At 39.2% G+C, this 25,043-nt stretch overlaps 1 protein-coding gene across 3 annotated transcripts in view; it reads right to left on the reverse strand.

Moving 5' to 3' along the window:
- CLCN2 (chloride voltage-gated channel 2) overlaps positions 1–23,077 on the reverse strand; it is a 129,768-nt gene extending 106,691 nt beyond the window's left edge. For all 3 annotated transcript variants that reach the window (XM_063442896.1, XM_063442895.1, XM_063442894.1), the window contains exon 1: positions 22,819–23,077. In XM_063442896.1, the coding sequence (XP_063298966.1) occupies positions 22,819–22,869 (51 nt within the window). In that variant the 5' untranslated portion in view covers positions 22,870–23,077. The remainder of the gene's footprint in view (positions 1–22,818) is intronic.
- Between the last annotated feature and the right edge of the window lie 1,966 nt (positions 23,078–25,043).

The following is a 25,043-nucleotide window of genomic DNA, read 5'->3' on the forward strand; positions in this document are numbered from 1 at the left end:
TTTACAGCATTGGGAATTGCGTGATTTGGGGCTCATGTAAGCCTATATTTTAAAGTATTAACCTACCAGTTTGCCTAATGTTTTTGTTTATTTGTTATCTCACTCAACTTTATTTACTCATGTACCTTGGCCAATCCATATGTTAATACTCCAGTGGCTACCTACTAATGCATTTAAGCTGTTAAATATCTATTCATGATGCAGTGAAAAGCTTTTATTCTTCCTCTATTATTTTATTTTAAACTAATTTTTTTTTTTTAAGTTTTTCTATTTGTCAGATCAGCCTCTGTTAGTTAACGTGTTTAATTCCTACTGTAATTAAGCTGTACGTTGGACAAATCTACAACCTGTAACATGCCACCATCCTAATATATATATATAAAAAAAAAAGTAGAGTCACTCACATGTAGGTGAGTTTCATACAAGTGCAAATATGAGTGACTATGATAAAGATCAATAGTTAAAACAGGAATACAGTGGAGATAGAATATATGTAGTGAAAATGACAGAGCTGGGAGTGGATAAGACTAAGCTCTAATTTAATAAAGAGTATGGACGCTAAATCTCGTACTGTAGTATGATCCAAAACGATATGTCCTCACCAAACTCAACCATATGGATATAGTTAATAGGACATAAATGGAAAAAACAAAACAAAAAACAAAAATCAAAGTAAAATGTGTGGTTGGTTATAATAGATGTGTCAGCTTACAGTACAAACTAGTTACCTTCTATGGTATAAGTAGAAGGTAAATCTGGTATAGCTGAAAAGAGTGATACAGTATCGGTCCAATCCCTCTCTTTATGGAAAAACCGATACATGTATCAAAATGTTGCAATATATGTCTCAATTTTGACACTAAGTTAACTCCATACAGTACGGTATGACAGAGACAGGGTGCTATCTATTAAAATTTATTGAAGATAAACACTGTCATTAAAAGTAAAATAAAATCAAACTTGCACTCTCACTCTCAGGAGCTTCCAAATGTGTGGCATACATTTGGTCGATATATTGCAGACCAGAAGATTTTTGTAACCCCCTCCTGCCGGCTGGATCGGAAGAAGCCTGGATCTCTGCGAGATGTTAGGCCACTTCATACGTGCGTTCCACTGTGGCTCAGAATGCATTCCAACTGGCTGTCTCTCAGTGCTTGTGTTGGATGCCTTCCTTACGCGTTTCGTGATCGGCTGATCACTACATCAGAGGATGGCATCCCTTCAACTTGCTTGGCTTGTAAACCTCCCAGTCTCTGGTGCAAAGGGCTATTAGCCCTATGTTGAACAATCCAAAATGTTTTACTCTTACAATATATATCAAAATTATAATATACAATAAATAAAAACATGAGAATGGTGTAAAAAACACATACAGTGACATACATTTCATATTCTTAATGCATGATAAAAGGGTGCATGAAACGGATACGGTCTTTCAGTGTATAATTGATATCACATACATTAATTTTATTGTTATTCAATAATTAATAGATATCCTTATACATGAGAGATTGTTTATATATGCAGATATTAAATCAATGTGAGCCTCAACTTGAATACTTTACTAAAAAAACACAATAAAACTACAATTATTAGACCATATTACAGGGATCAGATATATGCATCCCATACAAAACAGATCAATTCAGTTAGTTAGAGATAACAAATCAAACAGCATAATAATCCATAGTGATATTTTAAATAACGAAGTATAAATCATTCTGGAAATACCGTAAATGCTGTAATGATGAGACAAAAAAGGTGTTATTAAATCAAGGAGTCTTATAACGGCTGTTCAAAACTTAAATTAACATGAGAAGATCATATATCCATCAGGATTGTGACATTACTATAACAGAAGAAAAACTTAATGGTATTCCTTATACAGAAAAGCAAAAAGGACAAAACTTGTTAATTCATAATGGAAGGTCAGACTGTGGATGAATTGTATGATTTAATAAACCCACGAACCTCTAATTTGAAAAAAATCTGAAAAGAGAATGACTCTCTCTTCCTCGTTTATTCTGTTTCCAATAGAATGATAATACCGTTTTAGTTTGTATATTCTTACTGAATATATAGTAGTTCCCCATCTGTTATCTATTTTTGATTTATCTTTTAGTCTTTTTTTTTTTTATTGTATTCTATATTCTACAATAAATTGTTCACATATTGTTCACGCAAGGTGTGAAAGATACCTTTGAGTGCCGGGAATTTCGGGAGCACTCCCCAAGGTGGTACGTTTCCCACTAGCCCAAGCATGTCAAACTCAAAGTCTAGCACAGGCCAAATAAACAAGGTTTAGGTTTATGTGAGCTGCAAAAATAGACAAAACTTACATTTTCATAGAAATGTAGGTCTATTTTGAAAAGTACAGTATAAAAAAAAAACAGCATCCCCCTCTACTAAACTACAGCACCCCCTCTATTAAATCCCAGAACCCCCCTCTAGCTCTAGTGGAGCAGACTCCACTCACATTGCCACTGCCAATATGCGACTCCAGAGTCAGGCCTCTGGTATATCCCAAATGGCGCCGTCCGCACCCTATGCCAAAGCGGAACCTCCCACTACTTCTTGAAACCCTGTGAAGGTGGAGCACGTCGACGTCACATCGGAATGTGGCGTGGCATGCCTCCGTGCACCTCCAGGTACTCCACTGTCCAGCCGCGGCCATTGCAACACTGACCGACACACGCACACACACTGACAGACACATCCACATTGACAGACACACACACTGACAAACACACAAACAGACACACTCACTGACAGACACACACACATACACATTGACACATTCTTGCATACACTCACATCATTGTATTTATCCCTGGGGTCCAGTGGGAAACTTCTATCTGGAGATCTCCTTCCTGCTCCTCACTGCTCTTGTGCGCAGTTTAGTGATGCCAGGTGCCGGAATATGACGTCATATTACAGCGCCCGGCATCACTACAGACAGCGCGCACCACATGCACCGCCAGCGTCCTGCTTCCTCTCTGGCCGGGTAAATTTTAGCAGAGTAGGCACCTGCAATGTGGAGAAAGCAGGTGCCTACTCTGCTTTAACACTAAGCATGTACTCGCAGCTCGCCGGGCCGCAAAGATGTTTATTGTGGGCCGCATGCGGCCCATGGGCCGCGAGTTTGACATGCCCTAGCCCATACTCAAGAGTGAGAAACACATATTATATGTGCTGAGTGCATCATAAACAATGGTAAGATGGGTGCGATGTAGGCTTACACGTATTCAAACATATAAAATCATGCATGAGATAGCCATTACCCAACCAAGCAATTATTGCAAAAGAAACGACAAATAATATAGTAAATCAGGCTTGTTAAGCTATGGTTAACATGGTGGAGTCCACTGGTTTTGTGAAAGTCTCAGTTCATGCACTGAGATGCAGCCTGGATTGGCAATGCTTCCTTAACCTATGCCTTCATTGGGCATACTCAGGATATTAAACAGAGAGGGTACAAGATTATAAAAGAGGGAGCACAGATGGGGCGTCCCTCAAGCCCCAGGCCGGTAAGAAGGCCAGCATCAGCAATCCAGACTTGGGGTCTCTAAGAGTCCAAGTCCTTCCCTTGCAAGGGGGAAACAGAAGGCCAAGATGTTGCTCTGCCGCTAGAACTGTTTGACTCCTGTCCGTGTGGGTAATGTGGTGGGGTTTAACTCCCATAGCCCTCGGTCCAGGCAGGCTCATAGCAGAGGAATCTTGCACTTGAGGGAGTCCACTCTCCCTCAGCATCTCGCCTCTCTAGGCGCTCAGCTGAGGTTGTTGCAACATAGCTGCTTGCAATGCTTCCAGGGTTTCCCAGAAGCGGTTAAATATGTCAGCTAGTTGCCATAAGGACATCTCAACTAAATCACAGTCATGCTGCTCGGGCAGTGCCTAGGTGCGTGCCTTCAGAAATTGAGTGAGACGCCATTTTGAGTACGTAAGTCGCGATCCAGGCTTGTTCAGCAGGAGCAACAGAGGTTCTTGCTTGTGTTCTGTGTGAGCGAGTGGAGACTGGGATAACCCCCACCAGTCCAAAAGGGGGAGGGGGGAACAGGGCTTTGCTGCATCTTGTAGGGGCTCAGCGCCACACGGTACCAGCAATCAGCCACCTACTTGACCGACGTGTGAACTCACCCAGATCTCCGGGAATTGCAGAGGATTCAAATGGTATGGCCTCTTCAAAGTGCCCTGATCAGCTTCGGGAACAGGTAAGACACAATATAAGTTCTATTAAAATATAATTTGGCTTTTAAGATGGCAACTTTCTTTGTGGGGGATCTGAACAGATCCAATTTTGTAAAATAATTTTCCTGGCTACAGCTGATAAAATAAGATAGAATTATCAGTTACAAGGTGGCAAGTTAGGGATGGTACTCAATTTGGCCAGTTCTGGGGATAAGGGATATGTAGCATTGAAATATTGAGTTAAAAACGTTTGGATAGCCCTCCAGAATCACACAGGAATAGAAACAGCGGTATAGGTCCCCTTGTTCACATTTTAGACACTCAGATAAGGATCTCATATTTAAAACAGTGTTGTTTATCTAGTGAGAAGTAACCCTGATGATAAATCTTAAAAAGCATCTCATGATATGTGGATGCAGGTAACAATTTTGAAATAGAAGACCAAGCTGAGTGTAAACTTTTAATAGTAAGATCCGGGAGATGGGCGAGTAATCGGCCTGCACCTGATATTTGTGAGTGGCACTCTAGGTGCTCTCTGATACCTGTATATAATGTACTTAGGGAATAAGACCTGGTTTGAGATTGGGGAAGTTGTTTATAGTGATAAAAAGCATGGAATAAAAAAAGAAAAAAAAAAGACACTATGTAATATTGCTCTGTAATATATTGTTCCTAAATTTCCAGCTGGGAACATTAAAACTTTTCTGGCATTCTCTCTTTTCCAACTGTACATCTTTCCAGCAAAGCTTACACCAGGTGTTCACAAAAGGACACAGACAATTTTTCTATGATTTAGACTATGAGACTATGAGACTACTACTAATTTAGACTATGGCTCACACAAATGCTCTCTTGATATTAAAAAGGTAACAAATGCTTTATGGAAGCATTGAGAAAAAAAAAAAAAGATTATTCAAAACCAGTCATATTTAAACAGATTCCATATCAAATCACTCATGTGCATCAGAAAAACAGGAAATGTAATTTGGGAGATGTAGTTTGAATCTCCCCAAAATTGCCAAACTGTCAGAATAACAAACAGTACAAAAACACATTGTCATTCTGCTACAGTCACCAGTGAAGATCACACAGATTCGGTCTGTGTTACGTTAGTACTGAATTGGATATTCTTACTGGCACAGGATTCTGCAGGGGTCGACAAATGCTTGTATAATAAGGGAGAATTATTTAAGCCAGAAACAGGAACATTCAACATTTTCTATAGTAAATATTCAAAAAATGCTTGCAGCACAGTGCTATTTAAATGAAAAACATACAGGATCATTTACTAGGGAATTGCAATTTCGGCTACAATTATCCAGCCCCCTCCTTATTTTGATGTAACATTTGCAAATCTATTGTCAATTCATGATCAGTGAATAATGTAAGCTGTTATATCTTTTCCAAATACTTAGCTAAATTATGTGACAGTTTTGCTAATGTAACTGGTCAAATGTTTATCAGTTCACCTATAATAAAAAATGAGCAGCCTGCGAGATTCGGTGTTGCTGAAAACCTATTTAATTCTAAAAGTTTAAAAAAAATGTTTTCATTATTAAATGAAAGGGTTACTCTAACCAGCAGTATGAGTCAATATCAGTATGAATAGTCAGTACGGGCAGAGTTTCAGCTTGAAACACTGCACAAACTGAGATATGTGTAATTGTGTGCTAGGGGCTCGTTGTCCCCCAGTACATGTAACACTGGCAGCCTACAGGTCAATTCTATGCAGAAAAAAAAACCAACAAAAAAATGCACTGCATGCTGACAACAGATGTGAAAATCTTCTCCTTACAATTGTTGCCCGGCATGGATTAACAGGTAAGTGAAATAGATTTTACTATAACTGAGGGGGGGGCCCAACTGAGCATATTACAACTGGAAGGTGTGTGTGTCCCCTCTCAAAAATACAAAAAAAAAACCACCAACACCAACACAATACTAGCCTCCCACAGAACAAAATACATCACGCTTCATGCTTTCTTCTGGAGTTGCTTATTAATTTCTTATTTTAGACTGACATTTTTTGTTTTTTGTTTTTGTTTATCTGAACCACTTCTAGTCTTGATTAAGGAGTGAAGGAGATCCTTGTATGTGGGCAGTTATTTACTAGAAGTAACACTCCAAGCACCATAACCACTACAACCAGCTATAGTAAAACCAGAAGTGCCCTGGCGTCCTCCCAGGGTAAAAAGTAAACAATTGTTTATGAGAACAATGAAAATGAACACTAGCTTAAATAGCTTGCCATAGCTTGTGCCATTACAGAGAGAACCAAATCTGACTGATCGCATCCACAAGAATAGTACACATCCATAATGCTGGCAGGATCCCACTGCACAAGGGATACAACAATCACAGACAATAGTTTTGGCATTCACTAAACCTCAACAGTGAGGTATAGCCAATTCACCCTATGTACACTGAGCAGGTTCATGTCTGGATTACCTCTCTGATTTAGGGAGAACCTAGACATTTGCGAATTAGTCAAAAACAACAGAAAGGACAACAGCTCAAATTACCTACCCTTTCGGTGAGTCCCAGCTCCATACTCATACAGGTTTCAGTTAAATTGTGCCACTGAAGAGAGAACCTTAGCTTGTTACATATCAGGCTGATCTCACCTGAAAGCTTAGCAGGGCTTAGCTTAGTGAATGGAAGTTCCTCGGAGGAGTAGACTGGCAGCAGGCAGACATTATTAAAGTTGTCAAACTGTCGTGCTTGCCCCACTCAGGGCAAACTAGGCACACAGTGCTTCTGAGGTGCTCTGAGCATAGGCTGATACCCCTGAGTTTACTTTACTAATGCAGGTCTGATTGAGAACATAATCCTTGTGTTCTGACAGATCTGAGACCATTAGCAGTTATGTTAATGTAACAGAAGCAAGAACGAACATACAGAATGACATTTCAAGTTACCTATTTGAGGGGGGTCACCTGTTTCAGTAAGAAAGTCAAGGAATCTATGCTTATTAACAAAGTTACTGTAGCAGAACATTGCAGGCTAGCCTTTTACCCAAAAACTATGGACCTCTTGTGACAGAAATCACTCTCCCGGTTAAACCATCCAGATCATCTCAGTACAAACCTCTGGGCATGGGTCGCTAACAGGTTAATCACCAAGGACACAGTGAAAAACCACCAAGTGGATATTGGGACTTTAAGGGTTAACTCTGTGGAGCACAACCCAAGTTGGACAACAGAGCATTAACAGTGTGTGGAACTGGTGCAGTTTGCAAAGGATTACTGTATTTGATGTGGCAAGACTGAAATAGTCAATTGTGTGCTTGTTTTACAGTTTAAAAAATTCTCCATCTCATGGTTCTCTGATTGGGTAACTCTAGTCAGTGTGGCCTACCTCAAGTGCATGCTTCCCCTGCAGAGCCTCCTGGTACATATGGTAAATAATACCCCAGAGCTTTACCATGGTTCTGAGGATAGCACTACCCAGCCGCGAAGCACCAAACCTCGCCAGTAAAGTTGTGACGCAAATGCTCTGGAGCTTGCCGCTCTGACCTCTGATGACCGCAATGTTTGTGCTTTACACCAAAGGTAGCTCAGGGTATACCCTATCCAGTGATGTATATGGTTTGAGGGAACTGTTCTCCTGTACATAAAGCTCCCCTTTATATTGTTTCCCCCCCATTCCTTGTATATACATGATGTGCTCCCTTTCCCTTAGCCATTTGCTCAGCTTAGCCCAGAGACACTGGCACCACAGGTGGGTATTTGCCCAGCACTCCGATTGGTTAACACAAGGTCCTCTCACTGGTTTTGTCATGTCTTCATGTAACACCGTGTACTGAATAAATATACTGTGTGTTAAATAAACCAGTATTGTCTTCTCCATGCACTTAGTCTTGTCTAGGGTTTGGGTACAAGGTGAAAAGAGCACTTAATGCAATATTTGGTTCATGGTTGAGCAAGATCACTGAAGAAGCTAGCCATAATATATCAAGTTGCTTCGGTAGCTCCTGGACATATCTGGTGGCATGGAGCATGGACCGACGCATTAGCCAGTGCAGGTCTGGATTCAGGTCTGCATTCCAAGTCATAACGAAGTTGCCAGGAAATATACTTAAAACAGCACCAAGAGCAATATGGCTATTTGTAGTTGTTATGCTGCAACAAGGCTATGGGTACAGTCCCATAGATAGAGAAGTTTACATACCTCCTTATTGGTCTTTAATACAGATACTCAATTCTACCTATGCTCCTAGGTAATAGAAGCTGCAGTTTGCAAGAGTCTGTACAAATAGATCAATTCCTAACTTTTTGTGAATGAAAACACTCATGAGTACTAAACTATATGTCCATAATCCCTTCACGGGGGAAAAATACACAGCAAATAAGGAACATAAAGAGTATATTTATAGTAATACATTAAAAACATGAAAATATTAAAAAGCAAATAATATGTATCATACATAACCTAATTAAAAAGTTTGTCAATTCTGCCAGGAGTGTTACTGAATTATTGGAATCTACCTCCTATTTCAAATTGTGTTTATATATATATATAAATAAAAAAAAAACAAGAGGTCTGCACTCACCTGAACATGCATACATTATAGGGTGCTGCTGGGGCCAATATATACAACATACAGAATCCAGCGCACTCACTTTTTCACTAAACAATGATTTAAAATCTCACAGATTGTAATAGGTTTATTTAAAAACACCTCACCTAGGCAAAAAGTAGTGGGGGTTTAGTTACATTATATGATCATATATTGGATAAGCCTGCCACAACGTCAATGTACCCCATATTCGGCAGGTCCTACTCTAGCATCCTAATGCCTGCCCTTTAGTTTTTAAATAAAACTATTACAATCGGTCTGTTACACTCTCTGACAGAGACACAGACATACACACACATACATATACACTTTTCTAACCCTCACAAATTTATATATTTAATTCTAATCCACCCAGCTTCCCTACCTTTGGGAGAGCTTAGTGGACTTTTCCTGGGGTCCAGTGGGGCTGCTATTCCTGTGTGCGAGGGAGCAGTGATCTTTCTGCAGTTCCTCTCTGCTCCCTCGCACTGTCTGCAGTGATCCCGGGGCCAGAATGGCGTCATATTCCGGCTCCCAGCATCAACACACTGCGCGAGGGAGGAGAGAGGAGCTGCAGAAAGATCACTGCTCCCTCACTCGCTGCCCCAGCCTGCTGCCTCCATGCAGCCCAGGGCAGCCGTCACAATGCTCTCCATGGCAGTCAACTACATGCTCCCTAAATACATCACTATGAATGTTTATGTGTCTTTTTACATGTCATCTCTGCTGACCAAGTGGTAATTGTAACCCACATATTTGTGATAGTGGCACGCTCACCTGTATATCTATATATCTTTATATTTATACACCTTTGTATCTAATGTATTCACTCCAGGTTGACCTAATTCTTCGGGCAGATTTTTGGGGGCATGTTTGGTTACGTGATTTGTGTCGGTGGAACACACTTTTACCCTGCCCACCGAAATCCTGCTTCACCAGATACTGCTGTTAGGGGGTATGGATTTACTTGAAAGATGAATGCGAGACATTGGCATAGGCAGAATGCGAGACATGCATCTCCACCAGATACATGACGATTGGGAGGTATGACTGTTTTAGTGTTTTCTGTCGATAAGATTTTAAATTAGGCCATCATAATTGTCAGTACCAGGCCCAATGAGCTCTTAATCTGGCCCTGATACCACTTATATTTCAGTGAGATTCCCACATAGTCTGCAAGCATTTCCTAAAGATTTTAGTGTAGATTGGATTAGCCATATTAGTCCCGTAGACAAGATGCCAAAATACCAGAGTATGCAGTATGCAATGATACCTTTTTTATTGGACTAACATAATATTTAAAAGACAAAGTCTTTTAAATATTATGTTAGTCCAATAAACAAAGGTATCATTGCATACTGCAATACTCTGGTATTTTGGCATAAAGATTTTCTATTTATGAGATCATCGTGTTTTTTGGGAGGGGGTGACAGAGCCACTTGAAAAATTTCATCTTTGGGTCTGCATTTTGTAAAGGAGATTGGGAAAAATAAGGCAGACATACATAACAATATAATGGGGATATCAGTAAGTGCAGTTATCTGGACGATGTAAACAGTATTTTGTTTTCCCAGGCATAGGCAAGCTTCGGCACTCCAGATGTTTTGGACTACACCTCCCATCATGCTTTGTCAGCATTATGGTTGTAAGAGCATTATGGGGGATGTAGTCCACAACATCTGGAGTGCCAAAGGTTGCCTATACCTGTACTAGACAGACTGAAAAGAGTCATGGCACCATGATGGCCCTACGGATTATGGTGGTCACCAAGTCAATTGGTACTTCCACTGCATCGGCTGTATTCACAGGGGAACTGTTGTGCTGCAGAGATTTAAAATGGGAAAACAAAACATAGAAAGGTACACTCCCTTCGTATTGCAGCATTTAAAAAAACTAGCCACAGAACAATAGATCTGCCCCATCTCAGGGCCGGCACATAGCAAAGTGCCTGACAAGTTCAACACAAAACTGCAATGTGTGCATTTCTAAAACTGCAATGACAACTGGCATATATAGGAGAAAGTTCTATCCAGAAGGGAGCCCTATAGCGTGACAAGAGCCTTTGTAAACTGCACAGTTAATAAGTTATAAGCTCTCAACTTTGCACATTCTTTTGCTTCTGAACCCTGTAAGTAATCTTTAGGGACTTCACTACTAACAGCAGCACTTCATTGACATTGGAATGGGACATTCTTCATAGAATGTAGATTGTATAAAGGCTTTTAGAACATACAATATAAAAGACAGGAGAATCTCCTACACTGACCACCTGTAATTTATGGCCTTAATTATTTGGCAAGTTAACGCCGCACTTAGGGATGGCCTAATTCGCACATGTGGCCTCCTTTCCTTTCAATGACTGAATGCTAATCACATGTCAGATATACTCCGCTATACCCTGCTATCAATGTTCTGTTCTTGTTTTTGTCAGTAAACAATCTTCATACTCCCCATATAAAATAAATACATATATTAACACTAAGTGAACTTGAACAAACCAAATCCCAAGGTTAATAAAAATTTTAAAAAATAATAATATCTAAACCAAGCAAAGACTTAAATCAGAGGACAATCTAGCCCCATACACATAGATTCCGAGTTATACACTCCTTCCTTACCTATGACACAACTGGACCAAATCCCCAATATTGCAGCCAAACTCTCAGCATGATTATGGTGGAAATGTTATGCCAAATCTACCGATATTAAAGCTCTCATTGATGGCGCTTTAACCAAAATCACGGACATTAATAAAAAAAGTGGTAAAAAACAAAGGCCATTATGTAGACACCTGCCTTCACAGCAACAGGTTGAAACACAATCTAAAGAAAAAACAAAAACTTATACTTGTCTCCCAGAATCAAACTGCAGAACTTAAAGCCATTATTACATTTGTGGTTGCTTGAAGCGCTTTGTATGATTGTGACTGCCCAATTCTGATTCAGAGGGCACACAGGCTCAGCCTCAAACATCTAAAGAAAGGCCAGGACAAGTTATCTTTCATCCACTGAATTACACAGGTGAAGAGGGATAATTAAGGCCTATAAAAAAACAACATGAACTGTGCGTTCCGTCCAAGATTCTCATGTTTTCAAAACTTTCCAGTACAATTTACCAGGAAAAAGAGAGCTTTCAAACGAAATGCAAAATCTAAAAGTGACACACAAGTTTCAGCACTAAATATGTAAATCTAGCCTCCTACGTAATACTAGCCCTCCTACGTAATACTCTCATCTGCTGAAGCACTGCTGGAGAAAGAATTACATTATCCTAACACACGTTTCACAACAAAAGGCATAGGTTCAGTTATGTCTGATACTACTAGTGTACCGCAATTCATTCCCAGGTACTTGACCTCGAGGGCAGATACATAGTTTCCATGTCCTCATATCTTACTTAATGTGAATATTTATGTCCCCAATTTAGTTAACCCCTTAAGGACACATGACATGTGTGACATGTCATGATTCCCTTTTATTCCTGAAGCTTGGTCCTTAAGGGGTTAAAGGAACACTATAGTCACCTAAATTACTTTAGCTAAATAAAGCAGTTTTAGTGTATAGATCATTCCCCTGCAATTTCACTGCTCAATTCACTGTCATTTAGGAGTTAAATCACTTTGTTTCTGTTTATGCAGCCCTAGCCACACCTCCCCTGGCTATGAATGACAGAGCCTGCATGAAAAATAAAACTGGTTTCACTTTCAAACAGATGCAATTTACCTTAAATAATTGTATCTCAATCTCTCAATTGAACTTTAATCACATACAGGAGGCTCTTGCAGGGTCTAGCAAGCTATTAACATAGCAGGGGATAAGAAAATCTTAAATAAACAGAACTTGCAATACAGAAAGCCTAAATAGGGCTCTCTTTACAGGAAGTGTTTATGGAAGGCTGTGCAAGTCACATGCAGGGAGGTGTGACTATGGTTCATAAACAAAGGGATTTAACTCCTAAATGGCAGAGGATTGAGCAGTGAGGTTGCAGGGGCATGTTCTATACATCAAAACTACTTCATTGAGCTAAAGTTGTTCAGGTGACTATAGTGTCCCTTTAATTGTGTATTTTTTGCAACTTTAATAGAAATCATTGTATGTTCTATCAGCTATCACTATCATCATTAAGGGTGATGCTCTGAACAGGTCTCTTTGCATTGTTTCCGCATCCACATCTGAGGTTAGGGGCATTAACTTTAACAACGCCAAACATACACAAACGCCCTTTCCATGAAAGTGTGCAACATACATATCTTGCTTATCTCTATAACAGAGAACCAGTCACAGCAATGTTAGAAACAGCGTGGGCAAACTATACTGATGAGAACCCACAATATATGTGACCCTCTCCCTTTCTGGCAAAAGTTTAACATCGTGTTTAAAAATATATTTTTTATGTGTCAAAAACAAAATAGAGATTATTGCCTTGTATGATCATTTGAACAACTCTCTCACACACCACCATGTAAGATATATTGACTTCTCGTCAAATAACAAGACAAACTACTCAGACACTAGCTTAGAATGGGGCAAATCCCAATTGGAATTCATGAAGATACATTTTTCCAGGAAGTGGAACAGATCCAGAAAGATATTGAAGCATATAGCCAAACAAAGTGTTAAAGGATACTACATTGATAAACTTAAACAAACTTAACCCCTTCAGGACCGCTGACGGTTCAGGACCGTCAGCGGCAAAACGTGCGTTTGGACCGCTGACGGTCCTGAACCGTCATAACGGTTTTGGGCTACTTACCTGATCGCCGTCGGTCCCACGGCGGCGATCAGCTCTCCTCCCGGTCCAGGGGGACTGCCTGTCTGCCCGGGCAGTCCCCCCTCGGCAGATCAGGACCCCACGGCCATGTGATCACTCGATCACATGACCGCAATAGGGGTCTTTGTATCTGCCTGCAGGGGGACTGTCTGTGCTGACAGGCAGTCTCCCTGCAAGTGTAAAATAAAAAAATAAAGTGAAAAAAAAAACAATCAGTGTAAAAAAAATAATAATATGTGTATATATATATGATATATATACATGTATTATATCTATATATATAATATATGTATATATATCATATATATAATGTCACACTAAGTGTATTTTTATATTTATATATACGTATATTAATATAAAAATACACTTATATTTAAATTACACACGAATATATACAATATATATAATAACTATATATATGGTATATATATATTATTATAAAATACAAATAATATGTTAATAAAAATAAATAACAAAAAATAAAAATAATTTTTAATAATTAAAAAAAAATTATATATATATATTCAATTTTATTCTAACAGTATTTTGATATTGATATATATATATTTATATCAAAATACACTTAGAATGTAATGATATATATATCTATGTATAAATAAATAAATAAAAATAATACAAAATATACATATGTCCACATACAAAATTACATTAATAATTTCATAAATATACATGTAGACGTCAAATATATAAATATGTATATATATTAAAATTCTACGTGCATATTTATGTAATATTTTTACCTAATTAAGTAATTTTAATGATTGCAATTTGAGGGACCTGCCTGCCAACCCAGGCCAAAAGTCCAGATAATTTAATTTGCTAGCACTGTGCTTAACCCTGTAACTTTCTATGACACCCTAAATCCTGTACATGGGGGTACTGTTTTACTCGGGAGACTTCGCTGAACACAAATATTAGTGTTTCAAAACAGTAAAACATATCACAGCGATGATATTGTCAGTGAAAGTGAAGTTTTTTGCATTTTTCACACACAAACAGCTCTTTCACTGAGGATATTATTGCTGTGATATATTTTACTGTTCTGATACACTAATATTTGTGTTCAGCGAAGTCTCCTGAGTATAACAGTACCCCACATGTAGAGGTTTTATAGTGTTTGTGAAAGTTACAGGGTCAAATATAAGGCTTGATTTTACTTTTTTTTTTTTATTGAAATTTGTCAGATTGGTTAGGTTGCCTTTGACAGCGTATGGTAGCCAAGGAATGAGAATTAGCCCCATGATGGCATACCATTTACAAAAGAAGACAACCCAAGGTATTGCAAATGGGGTATGTTCAGCCTTTTTTAGTAGCCACTTAGTCACAAACACCGGCCAAAGTTAGCGGTTTTTGCATTTTTAACACACAAACAAATATAAATGCTAACTTTGGCCAGTGTTTGTGACTAGGTGGCTACTAAAAAAGACTGGACATACCCCATTTTAAATACCCTGGGTTGTCTACTTTAAAAAATATGTACATGTTAGGTGTGTTTCGGGGATTTATGACAGATAACGGTGTAACAATGTCACTATTGATACATTTAAAATATATATATATTGAAACAGCAATTTCCTACTTGTATTTATAGGCCTATAACTTGCAAAAAAAAGCAATAAAGCATGTAAACACTGGGTGTTTTTAAACTCGGGACAAAATTTTGAATCTATTTAGCAGTTTTTTTCATTAGCTTTTGTAGATAAGTAAAAGATTTTTCAAGTAAAAGTCCAAAAACATGTTTTTTTTTTTTTTTTTTCACCATATTTCATTATTTTTTTTAAATACAATATATGACATAATATAAATACTGGTATGTAAAGAAAGCCCTTCTTGTCGTGAAAAAAACAATATATAACTTGTATGGGAACCGTAAATGAGAGAGCGGAAAATTACAGCTAAACACAAACACCACAAAAGTGTTAAAACTGCTCTGGTCCTTAACGTACAAACATCGCAAAAACAGGCCGGTCCTGAAGGGGTTAAACCCATATTATGTTCCGAGAAGATCTCTCACATCTGTATGCTTCAGCAGGTGGGGATTGATCTTTTGAGGGGAGCTGATATACATTGACTCACACATGAACAACGTGAGACCGTGTATGACACTATTTCAGAACACAAGGCAAAGGGGTTCATCTTATCTTCCAAATCGGGTAAGGTTCCCAGGCCCAACGGGTTCAATCCAGATTTCTATAAACCTAAGGAGGGTCATCTGGTCACTCCCCTGATATCTATTTTGATAACGTTTTGCTAATCACTTTAATCAATGATTTAACCATGTTGATCCCCAAACAGGCTAAAGACCTGGAAGTTTTAATAGATCTATCACACTGATGAATAATGACAAAGTAACAGAGATAATTGTCAAACTACAAATAATTTTGACCCACAATAGCTTGGCTTTGTCTGTGGCAGAAATAAATCCATTATTAAATTTGTATTGACACAATATATATGGGTGCAGCTTTACAAACCATGCTTCTCAGCCTCTACTACAGAAGGCATTTGACCTTGTGTCCTGGCCTCACAATACCACAGTCTTCAAATACAAATTCTTTGATGTTCATTTTTTCAACTTGATTAGAAATCACAATTTTACAACCAATGGTTTGGACTCTGGACTGCTGATGACTGGGCAGGTGGCACTCCAGGGCTGCTTTTTTATCCCTACCGCTACACAACTTAGCACTCGCTTTGCTAATTAGGATCCTGTATAAAGACATGGCATTACATTGACCAGAATTCATAATAATATTGTGAAACTTACAGCATTAACAGACAACATATTTCTTGTCCAAAAAGTTCCTTTCACATGTCCTTGACCTCATAAGTTGATATGGCAGAGCGATGGTTTTCCAAACCTACTAAATCAGAATTCAGTGATTTATCCCTAGAACCTAAAACTAGTCCCCCGTCCACCACTTACCAGGATCTCTGTTGGGAGCTAACCCATTTCAAATATTTACCTGTACATATCCCAAAAAACATATCGTCACTGTACACCCTGCACATCACAAACATTTTGTATCATATGGGGAAAAAAAACTAAATAAAACAGCCTTGTATTCCTAAAACTAAATAAAACAGCCTTGTATTCCTAACACTATAGTCTTCCTTTAATGCAGTGAAGCATAATACTCATACACATCCTAAAATACACAAGAACTTTCCGGTGTGGGAAATTGTCTACACGTCTTGAGAATAATGCTTATCAGCTTTTCAATCTGTAATCATCTCAGGATGATGGTTTAAAAAAAAAAAAAAAAAAAAAAAAAAAAAAATTATATATATATATATATATATATATATATATATATATATATATATATATAAAACAATAATAGTTAATATTGTAACAAATAAATCCAACAAATAACACTCAATTGCAATAATGGCAAGAAGGTAATATAGGACAAGTCTGGTCTTCCATGTACTGTGGTAGGAATAGTAACTTACTAGAGCAAAGAGTTCTGACTTGGTTCCAGATTTATCATATAATGACAGAGATTTTTTCCAGTCGAAATTAATTACTATGTTTCTTGGTCCTAATGAATTAATTAATTTAGGACCAAGTGATGTAGTTATTCATCTTGACTGGAAGAAACACTTAGTAAGAGGCAAAGTTGATATGAATTAGCCACGAGGCCAAGCTATAAACTACAAGCCGTTCATCCCACTGCTTTTTTATTACTTTTCTTTTGTTTGTTTTAACTTTTATGTTACAATAAATGTTATTGTAATCCTACCATCTACTACACTTGGTCGATTCATTCCTGGGTCACAAGTCTGTGAATATCCCAGTCATGGGGAGGTCCGGTCTCAGCAAATCTGAAGGAGGGGGTGGTCTATACCGATATATAAACCTCTGTGATTATACGATATATCTTGAGCCAAGTCATGGTTCTTGCTCTAGTAAGGTACCAATCCTACCACAATACATTTAAGACTGAGCTTGTCCTATATTACCTTCATACCTTTATTGCAATTGAGCGGTCATATATTCATGAGATATCTTCAGAAATAGAACATTGTCACATTTTGCTTGGCACTTTTTCATGTATTTGTTGGATTTATTTGTTACAACCTAAACTATTATTTTTTTATATGTTTCTTTTTTATATGGCATTATCCTGAGACGGTTACACATTTGAAAAGCTGATAAGCATTATTCACAAGCACACCTCAGATTATCTTCACATTGTACATATGAGTGTTTTATTGGAGAGCAGTCACATGAGTGAGAGTTTTGCTACTTAATTTACTTCCATATAATTTGTCTTAGAGCGTCTACTAGTAGCACTTCATCAGTTTGATTGTCTGTATTCTGAATTCTTTATTCTCAGAAAACAAAATTTCCTATCCTGACAATGCTACACTTATTCTTCCAAAAAAAAAAATTCAGTTTTACAAATACATTTCTTTCTCACTTAGGAGACAATGACTGGTCCCATTATTTAAATCTTTTCTGGATAGTTATCGCCAGATACGCTATGTACTAAGGCGATCACACTGCCCTGGGAGCTTTAAATGTTCTGTGCATTTGGGTTATGTATATTGTAGCCATAGCTGCCGCCCAAGAGTAGTGGAGGTTTGAGCGAAGCACAACATTTGGTGTATTTGTATTTGCTTTAGCATTGCACAGCCATGTTACGGTGCTGCCTCCCATCCCATATTTATCCTATGAAGGGTACGTGTTTAGAGGTTCAGGTAGACTCTGATAACAACCATAAATGTGGGGATGCATCTTTTTGTATCTTTGGTCAGATTGAAAATTACCTGACCGAGTGCTCAGTATTTTGGAGCTGTCTTGTTTCTTTTCAAAACCATCTGCAAGAAAATGCTGAAGGCAGAAAAAACACATTTTGAAAAGCGACAACCAGTTGCAAAAAATAGTGAGCATTGGATTAGAGAACTGACACTCTGTCTATGAAGATGGCTGGCTACCTGACAGCAGGAGTAGGAAAGGTAGGCAAGTGATTTATTCAAACATTTCAAAAGAAATTACTTCGAAATATATAAAAAGAAATAATGAGACGGTATAACAAAGAGTATATTAAGATATTACAAATATTTTGATGGCAGTATTCCTTTATACTACCACCCATACCGCATGGATCAGTTTACATCATTAGCACACAAAATAAAAGGCCAATACAAAACAAAAACCAAACCTATTCTAAGAATTAGTCACCAGATATTATTTAATTGGGGAAGGAGTGAAAAGAAAACTCCAGAAAACGTTTAAATTTACCAATTGGTATTTACAATGGGTAGTTACAAGAAGATATAATGTATAGATTACTTTTGCTTGTGACTAGTTTCAACCCTTTGCAGATTTATTCGACTCTTGGATAGCTAGAATATTTGGGTACTGGATACAAAGGGGGGTTGGGCAGAGGGTTTTCAGAAGTGGAGAAATTGAACATGGCAATGTTTTGTCACAAGGTTGTATTTTTTGTTTCTGTTTTTTTTATATTGAACTTGCACTAATGTTGCATAATGTGGACACTGCTGTCAATACATGAACTTTTTAAATGTACTGCATACTCACCCCTCAGTAAAATGTGTGACACTGAACCAAATGTTCACTCCATTCCCTTACACAACAGCATACTAAATTCTGGATATTTCTGATTATAAAAAAAAAATTCCGTTCTTTTTCCAACAAAGACAAACATAATCCATTATTTTTCCCCACAATCCACTGCTCTGACTCATCTCTTTTATGATCATAGCCATGTATTGTGTAGGTAATGTAGAGAGCATTCTCAACCCAAGGGTTTTATCCACTATCCTAAATGAAGCATTCACTAGCATCCCCTCTCCCTAACGTTCCCCCCGTTTATTCAGAAGTAAAAACAATGAATGAAACAAGCATATGCCAACTAACTAAATGATGCCTGATTAAATATAGTATGAGTACATAATTTGAAGGTACCAAATTGGATTTCCTGCCCACTGATCTACAAACCTTCTAAAACGTGACTTTTATGTTAACATGAAAATGCGAAATGAAAGTTCATGTTTATTGAACCCTGGCAATGCATTTCATTTCTACACAACCAACACGGTGTACATGTTATTTATTAGAGACTGCAATGGCATGGGTTGAATAGACTATTACTGAAATGATAATACCAGTGCACAACGGTTTATATATGCGTATGTACGTGAAAATTAGTGTGTTTACATTTCTACATAGTTTAGGATTTTCAACAATATGAGAAAACCTACATTCCTAACGCTAAGTACAAACTTATCCATAATTACAAAAACTGACAAGATGTTACTTTTCTGATAATATATTTGCACATAATTATATTCCCATATATATATATATATATATATATATATAAAAGGTGTATTTATGGTGTATGTCTACAAATGTTATCCAAGAAATGTTGTACAGTTATCTTGCTTGTAGCTGTGGCAGTGCAAAGTCCTTGTCCTACTCCCAGAGTCACAAAAAATATAATCTAGCAGAAACTTCAACAGGTGTGTGTGTGTGTGTGTGTGTATATATATATATATACACACACATCTATATATATCTCAGGGATTAATATTGTCAATCCTATGCTAATAACCAGGTTGAAATTTAGAAGCCTGGAGGGTCATTGGCATACCAACCAGAAATTATTTTTTACTAACGAATTGTTAGCAGCGAGTGGAAATTTGAGCCCAGTATATATAGTATAGCGTGGAGCAGTGTTGTGTATGCATGCAAGTAAAGCGCAAGCGTTTGCGGCTATCATTGGAGTATAGGTGCAGTGTGTGGGACAGTGAAGGATGCATAGGTTCAGTGTTGGAGACGGTACATGCACTGAAGTGTTTGAGGCATTGTATGGCAGCATTTTGGACAGTATTTGCAGTGTATGTGCAGTGTTTTGGACAACACATACAGTGCATGTACAGTCTAAGACCATACATTCAGTATATGTCAGTGTAAGCCTGCATGTAGTATATGTGTGGTGTTAGAGACCATACTTGCAATATACTTACAGTGTTAGCCTATATGCAATATATGTGCAGTGTTTGGGACCATACATGCCTTATATGTGCAGTGTTTGGGACCATACATGCAGTATATGTGCAGTGTTTGGGACCATACATGCAGTATATGTGCAGTGTTTGGGACCATACATGCAGTATATGTACAGTATATATGCAGCGTTTGTGGTCCATTCATGCAGTATATGTGCAATATATATGCAGTGTTTGGGACCATACATGCAGTATATGTACAGTATATATGCAGTCTTTGGGAACATACATACAGTGTTTGGGACCATACATGCAGTATATGTCAGTGTAAGCCTGCATGTAGTATATGTGTGGTGTTAGAGACCATACTTGCAATATATTTACAGTGTTAGCCTATATGCAATATATGTGCAGTGTTTGGGACCATACATGCCTTATATGTGCAGTGTTTGGGACCATACATGCCGTATATGTGCAGTGTTTGGGACCATACATGCCGCATATGTGCAGTGTTTGGGACCATACATGCCGCATATGTGCAGTGTTTGGGACCATACATTCAGTATATGTACAGTATATGTGCAGTGTTTGGGACCATACATGCAGTATATGTACAGTATATATGCAGTCTTTGGGACCATACATACAGTATACATACAGTGTTTGGGACCATACATGCAGTTTATGTGCAGTGTTTGGGGCCATACATGCAGTATATGTACAGTATATATGCAGTGTTTGGGACTATACATGCAGTATGTGTACAGTATATATGACGTGTTTGGGACCATACATGCACTATACATACAGTGTTTGGGACCATACATGCAGTTTATGTGCAGTGTTTGGGGCCATACATGCAGTATATGTACAGTATATATGCAGTGTTTGGGACCATACATGCAGTATCTGTACAGTATATGTGCAGTGTCTGGGACTATACATGCAGTATGTGTACAGTTTATATGACGTGTTTGGGACCATACATGCAGTTTATGTGACGAGTTTGGGACCATACATGCAGTATATGTGCAGTGTTTGGGACCATACATGTAGTACGTGTACAGTATATGTGCAGTGTTTGGGACCATACATGTAGTACGTGTACAGTATATGTGCAGTGTTTGGGACCATACATGCAGTATATATGCAGTGTTTGGGACCATACATGCAGAATATGTACAGTATATATGCAGTGTTTGGGACCATACATTTAGTATATGTACAGTGTTTGGGACCATACATGTAGTACGTGTACAGTATATGTGCAGTGTTTTGGACCATACATGTAGTACGTGTACAGTATATGTGCAGTGTTTGGGACCATACATGCAGTATATATGCAGTGTTTGGGACCATACATTTAGTATATGTACAGTGTTTGGGACCATACATGTAGTATGTGTACAGTATATGTGCAGTGTCTGGGACCATACATGTAGTATGTGTACAGTATATGTGCAGTGTCTGGGACCATACATGCAGTATATGTACAGTATATGTGCAGTGTCTGGGACCATACATGCAGTATATGTACAGTAAATGTGCAGTGTCTGGGACCATACATGCAGTATATGTACAGTATATATGCAGTGTTTAGGACCATACATGCAGTATATGTACAGTATATGTGCAGTGTCTGTGACCATACATGTAGTATGTGTACAGTATATGTGCAGTGTCTGGGACCATACATGAAGTATATGTACAGTATATGTGCAGTGTCTGGGACCATACATGTAGTATGTGTACAGTATATGTGCAGTGTCTGGGACCATACATGTAGTATGTGTACAGTATATGTGCAGTGTCTGGGACCATACATGTAGTATGTGTACAGTATATGTGCAGTGTCTGGGACCATACATGTAGTATATGTACAGTATATGTGCAGTGTCTGGGACCATACATGCAGTATATGTACAGTAAATGTGCAGTGTCTGGGACCATACATGAAGTATATGTACAGTATATGTGCAGTGTCTGTGACCATACATGTAGTATGTGTACAGTATATGTGCAGTGTCTGGGACCATACATGTAGTATGTGTACAGTATATGTGCAGTGTCTGGGACCATACATGTAGTATGTGTACAGTATATGTGCAGTGTCTGGGACCATACATGTAGTATGTGTACAGTATCGTTGCAGTGTCTGGGACCATACATGTAGTATGTGTACAGTATATGTGCAGTGTCTGGGACCATACATGTAGTATGTGTACAGTATCGTTGCAGTGTCTGGGACCATACATGTAGTATATGTACAGTATATGTGCAGTGTTTGTCTCACTCACCAGGGTCTGCTCATATTTGAGGGCTCTCCTCTCCATCCCGTTGGTGGGCATGGTTCCTGTATGGGGGTGCTGGGCTCTATGTTGGTGGCTGTCTGTCCAGCTCTCCCCCTGCACTCCGCCTCACACCTCCAAGGTGTCCGTCCCAGCTCCTTCTCATTCAGAGCCGCTCTCTCTCTCTGTCCCACGTCTGTATCTGAGCTCTCCGCCCTCTTCCTCACATTCAGCCTGCTCCCTCCCTCTCTCCGCCCGGGTCACTCCTCTCCCCGCCTGGCCGCTCTCACTCAGCAGTCCTCGCCTCGGTGTAGTTACAGTCACTTTCTAGTCCCCGGGCCACACACTGTATAGGAGCCGGCCAGGCTCGGTCAGTCAGTGCTGGCTCTGGGTGTAGGTAGGATGACGTCTAGAATGCTTGCCTGCAGTATCCGGCCCTGCTCTGTCTGTAGGTAGGTGATCAGGTACAGTAAGTACTACTCACAGGGATTAGATCAATATAGAGCAATACTCAGATGGCAGCCTATTCCTCATAGTGCATAACACACATTCTTTATTATTATTTTATTAATTAAAATGAAAGGTTGTTTTTTTTAATTCAAAAAAAAAAAATACAAAATGGGCAGAAAATACCATATGTTTACTGAAGCAGGAACATGGTGTAGAAGTCATCTTTTTATAAATATTATTTTTTGTTTGTCTTCCATTAGATTAAAACATGAATTAACAAAATTAGACACTAACTTGCTGGTAAGAACCTAAAAGGACTTCCCACTGGCACTGCCCAAATAAAACAAAATTCACTGTTTAGGTGATATACCCTCTGAAACAAGCTTGCATTTAATTATGCATTTTACTTAACCTCCCCTTGGAGCCCCACTCGGACTTTCTGTAGCTAACCAATAACAGAGTTCCCAAGGCAGCTCAATGAGTCTTTGCAGTGGGTACAATGCTCAGTTGCCTGTCTCTTAAGTTTAGCTCCACTGAGCTAAACAAACAGGAAGTAACAAGACTTGCTGTCTGACTGACAGGCAGCAGGGTGTAACCAGGTTAATTTGTAAAAGTGTCAATATCTATTGAAATCTGCACTTTTGTAAAATGAAAAAAGAGAACACACTCTTCTAACATAAAGCACTCCAGCAAGCAGAAGTACTCTAGTGATCTGGAGTGCCTCTTTAAATGTGGACTTTGAGCACAGTTCAGCCCTGAGCAGAGCCGGATTAACACAGGGGCTGATGGAGCTCCAGGCCCAAGCCCATGGAAAAGGCCCATTGATTTTTTTTTTTTACACACTACTTTTAGGGTTGCCAGGTATTTCTCTGATGTATTTCTCAGATATTTGAGGCTGCCTAGCCGGTGCCGGTATTGCAGTAATACCGGCATAACAAATGTCAGTCTCAGTATAAACTGAGATTAGATGCAATACTGGCACCGGGATAGGTGGCGCTGTGTGTGAAGATAGGCAGGGATAGGAAGTTACAGCGTTTCCTAGTCTCCCAAAGTCCCCTATTCTCCTAGTGTCTTAGTGTTCCAATGTCTCCCAGTTTTCTCATGTCTCCCAGTGTCAGTGTCCCCTAGTATAAAATAAATAATCTCAGGCTCTCACTGTGATAGATCTAAGCAGGTTTATTGGACACCGCCAGTGGCGTACACACGAACCATGGCGCCCAGGTCCGAAAATTGATCCGTGGGCATCTCCTCCCCCCCCTACCCCCCCCCCCCGCGGTCGGAACACATGATGGCGGGCACCAGGTCACGGGTATGTACGCCAGTACATGCAAACAGGGCCGGCGCGTCCATAAGGCGGCACAGGCGGCCGCCTTAGGGCGCATGGGCTCTGGGGGCGCAATATTTCAGTGACCGGCAGGAGGGAAGCTCTCCCTACTGCCGGCCACTATCTGGACCCCGGCGCGGCAGTGCTGTGATCAGGCGCGGCGAGGGAGCTCTAATCTCACCGCTCTGCTCACTCGCGCCTGATGTCTGCTGATACCGCGGCACCCGGAATATGACGTTATATTCCGGCTCCCGCGGCATCAGTAGACAGCGCGCGAGGGAGCAGAGCGGTGAGATTAGAGCTCCCTCGCCGCGCCTGATCACAGCACTGCCGCACGCCGCCCAGCAGCCCCACTGGACCCCAGCCCCCAGGGAATGATTCATCATCCACACCAGCTCTCCAGGTAAGGAAGGTTGGGTGGAAAATGTGTATTTCTAAAATCCTTAGTGAATGTATGTGA

This window comes from Pelobates fuscus, chromosome 2, assembly GCF_036172605.1.
Source record: "Pelobates fuscus isolate aPelFus1 chromosome 2, aPelFus1.pri, whole genome shotgun sequence".
Taxonomy (NCBI): domain Eukaryota; kingdom Metazoa; phylum Chordata; class Amphibia; order Anura; family Pelobatidae; genus Pelobates; species Pelobates fuscus.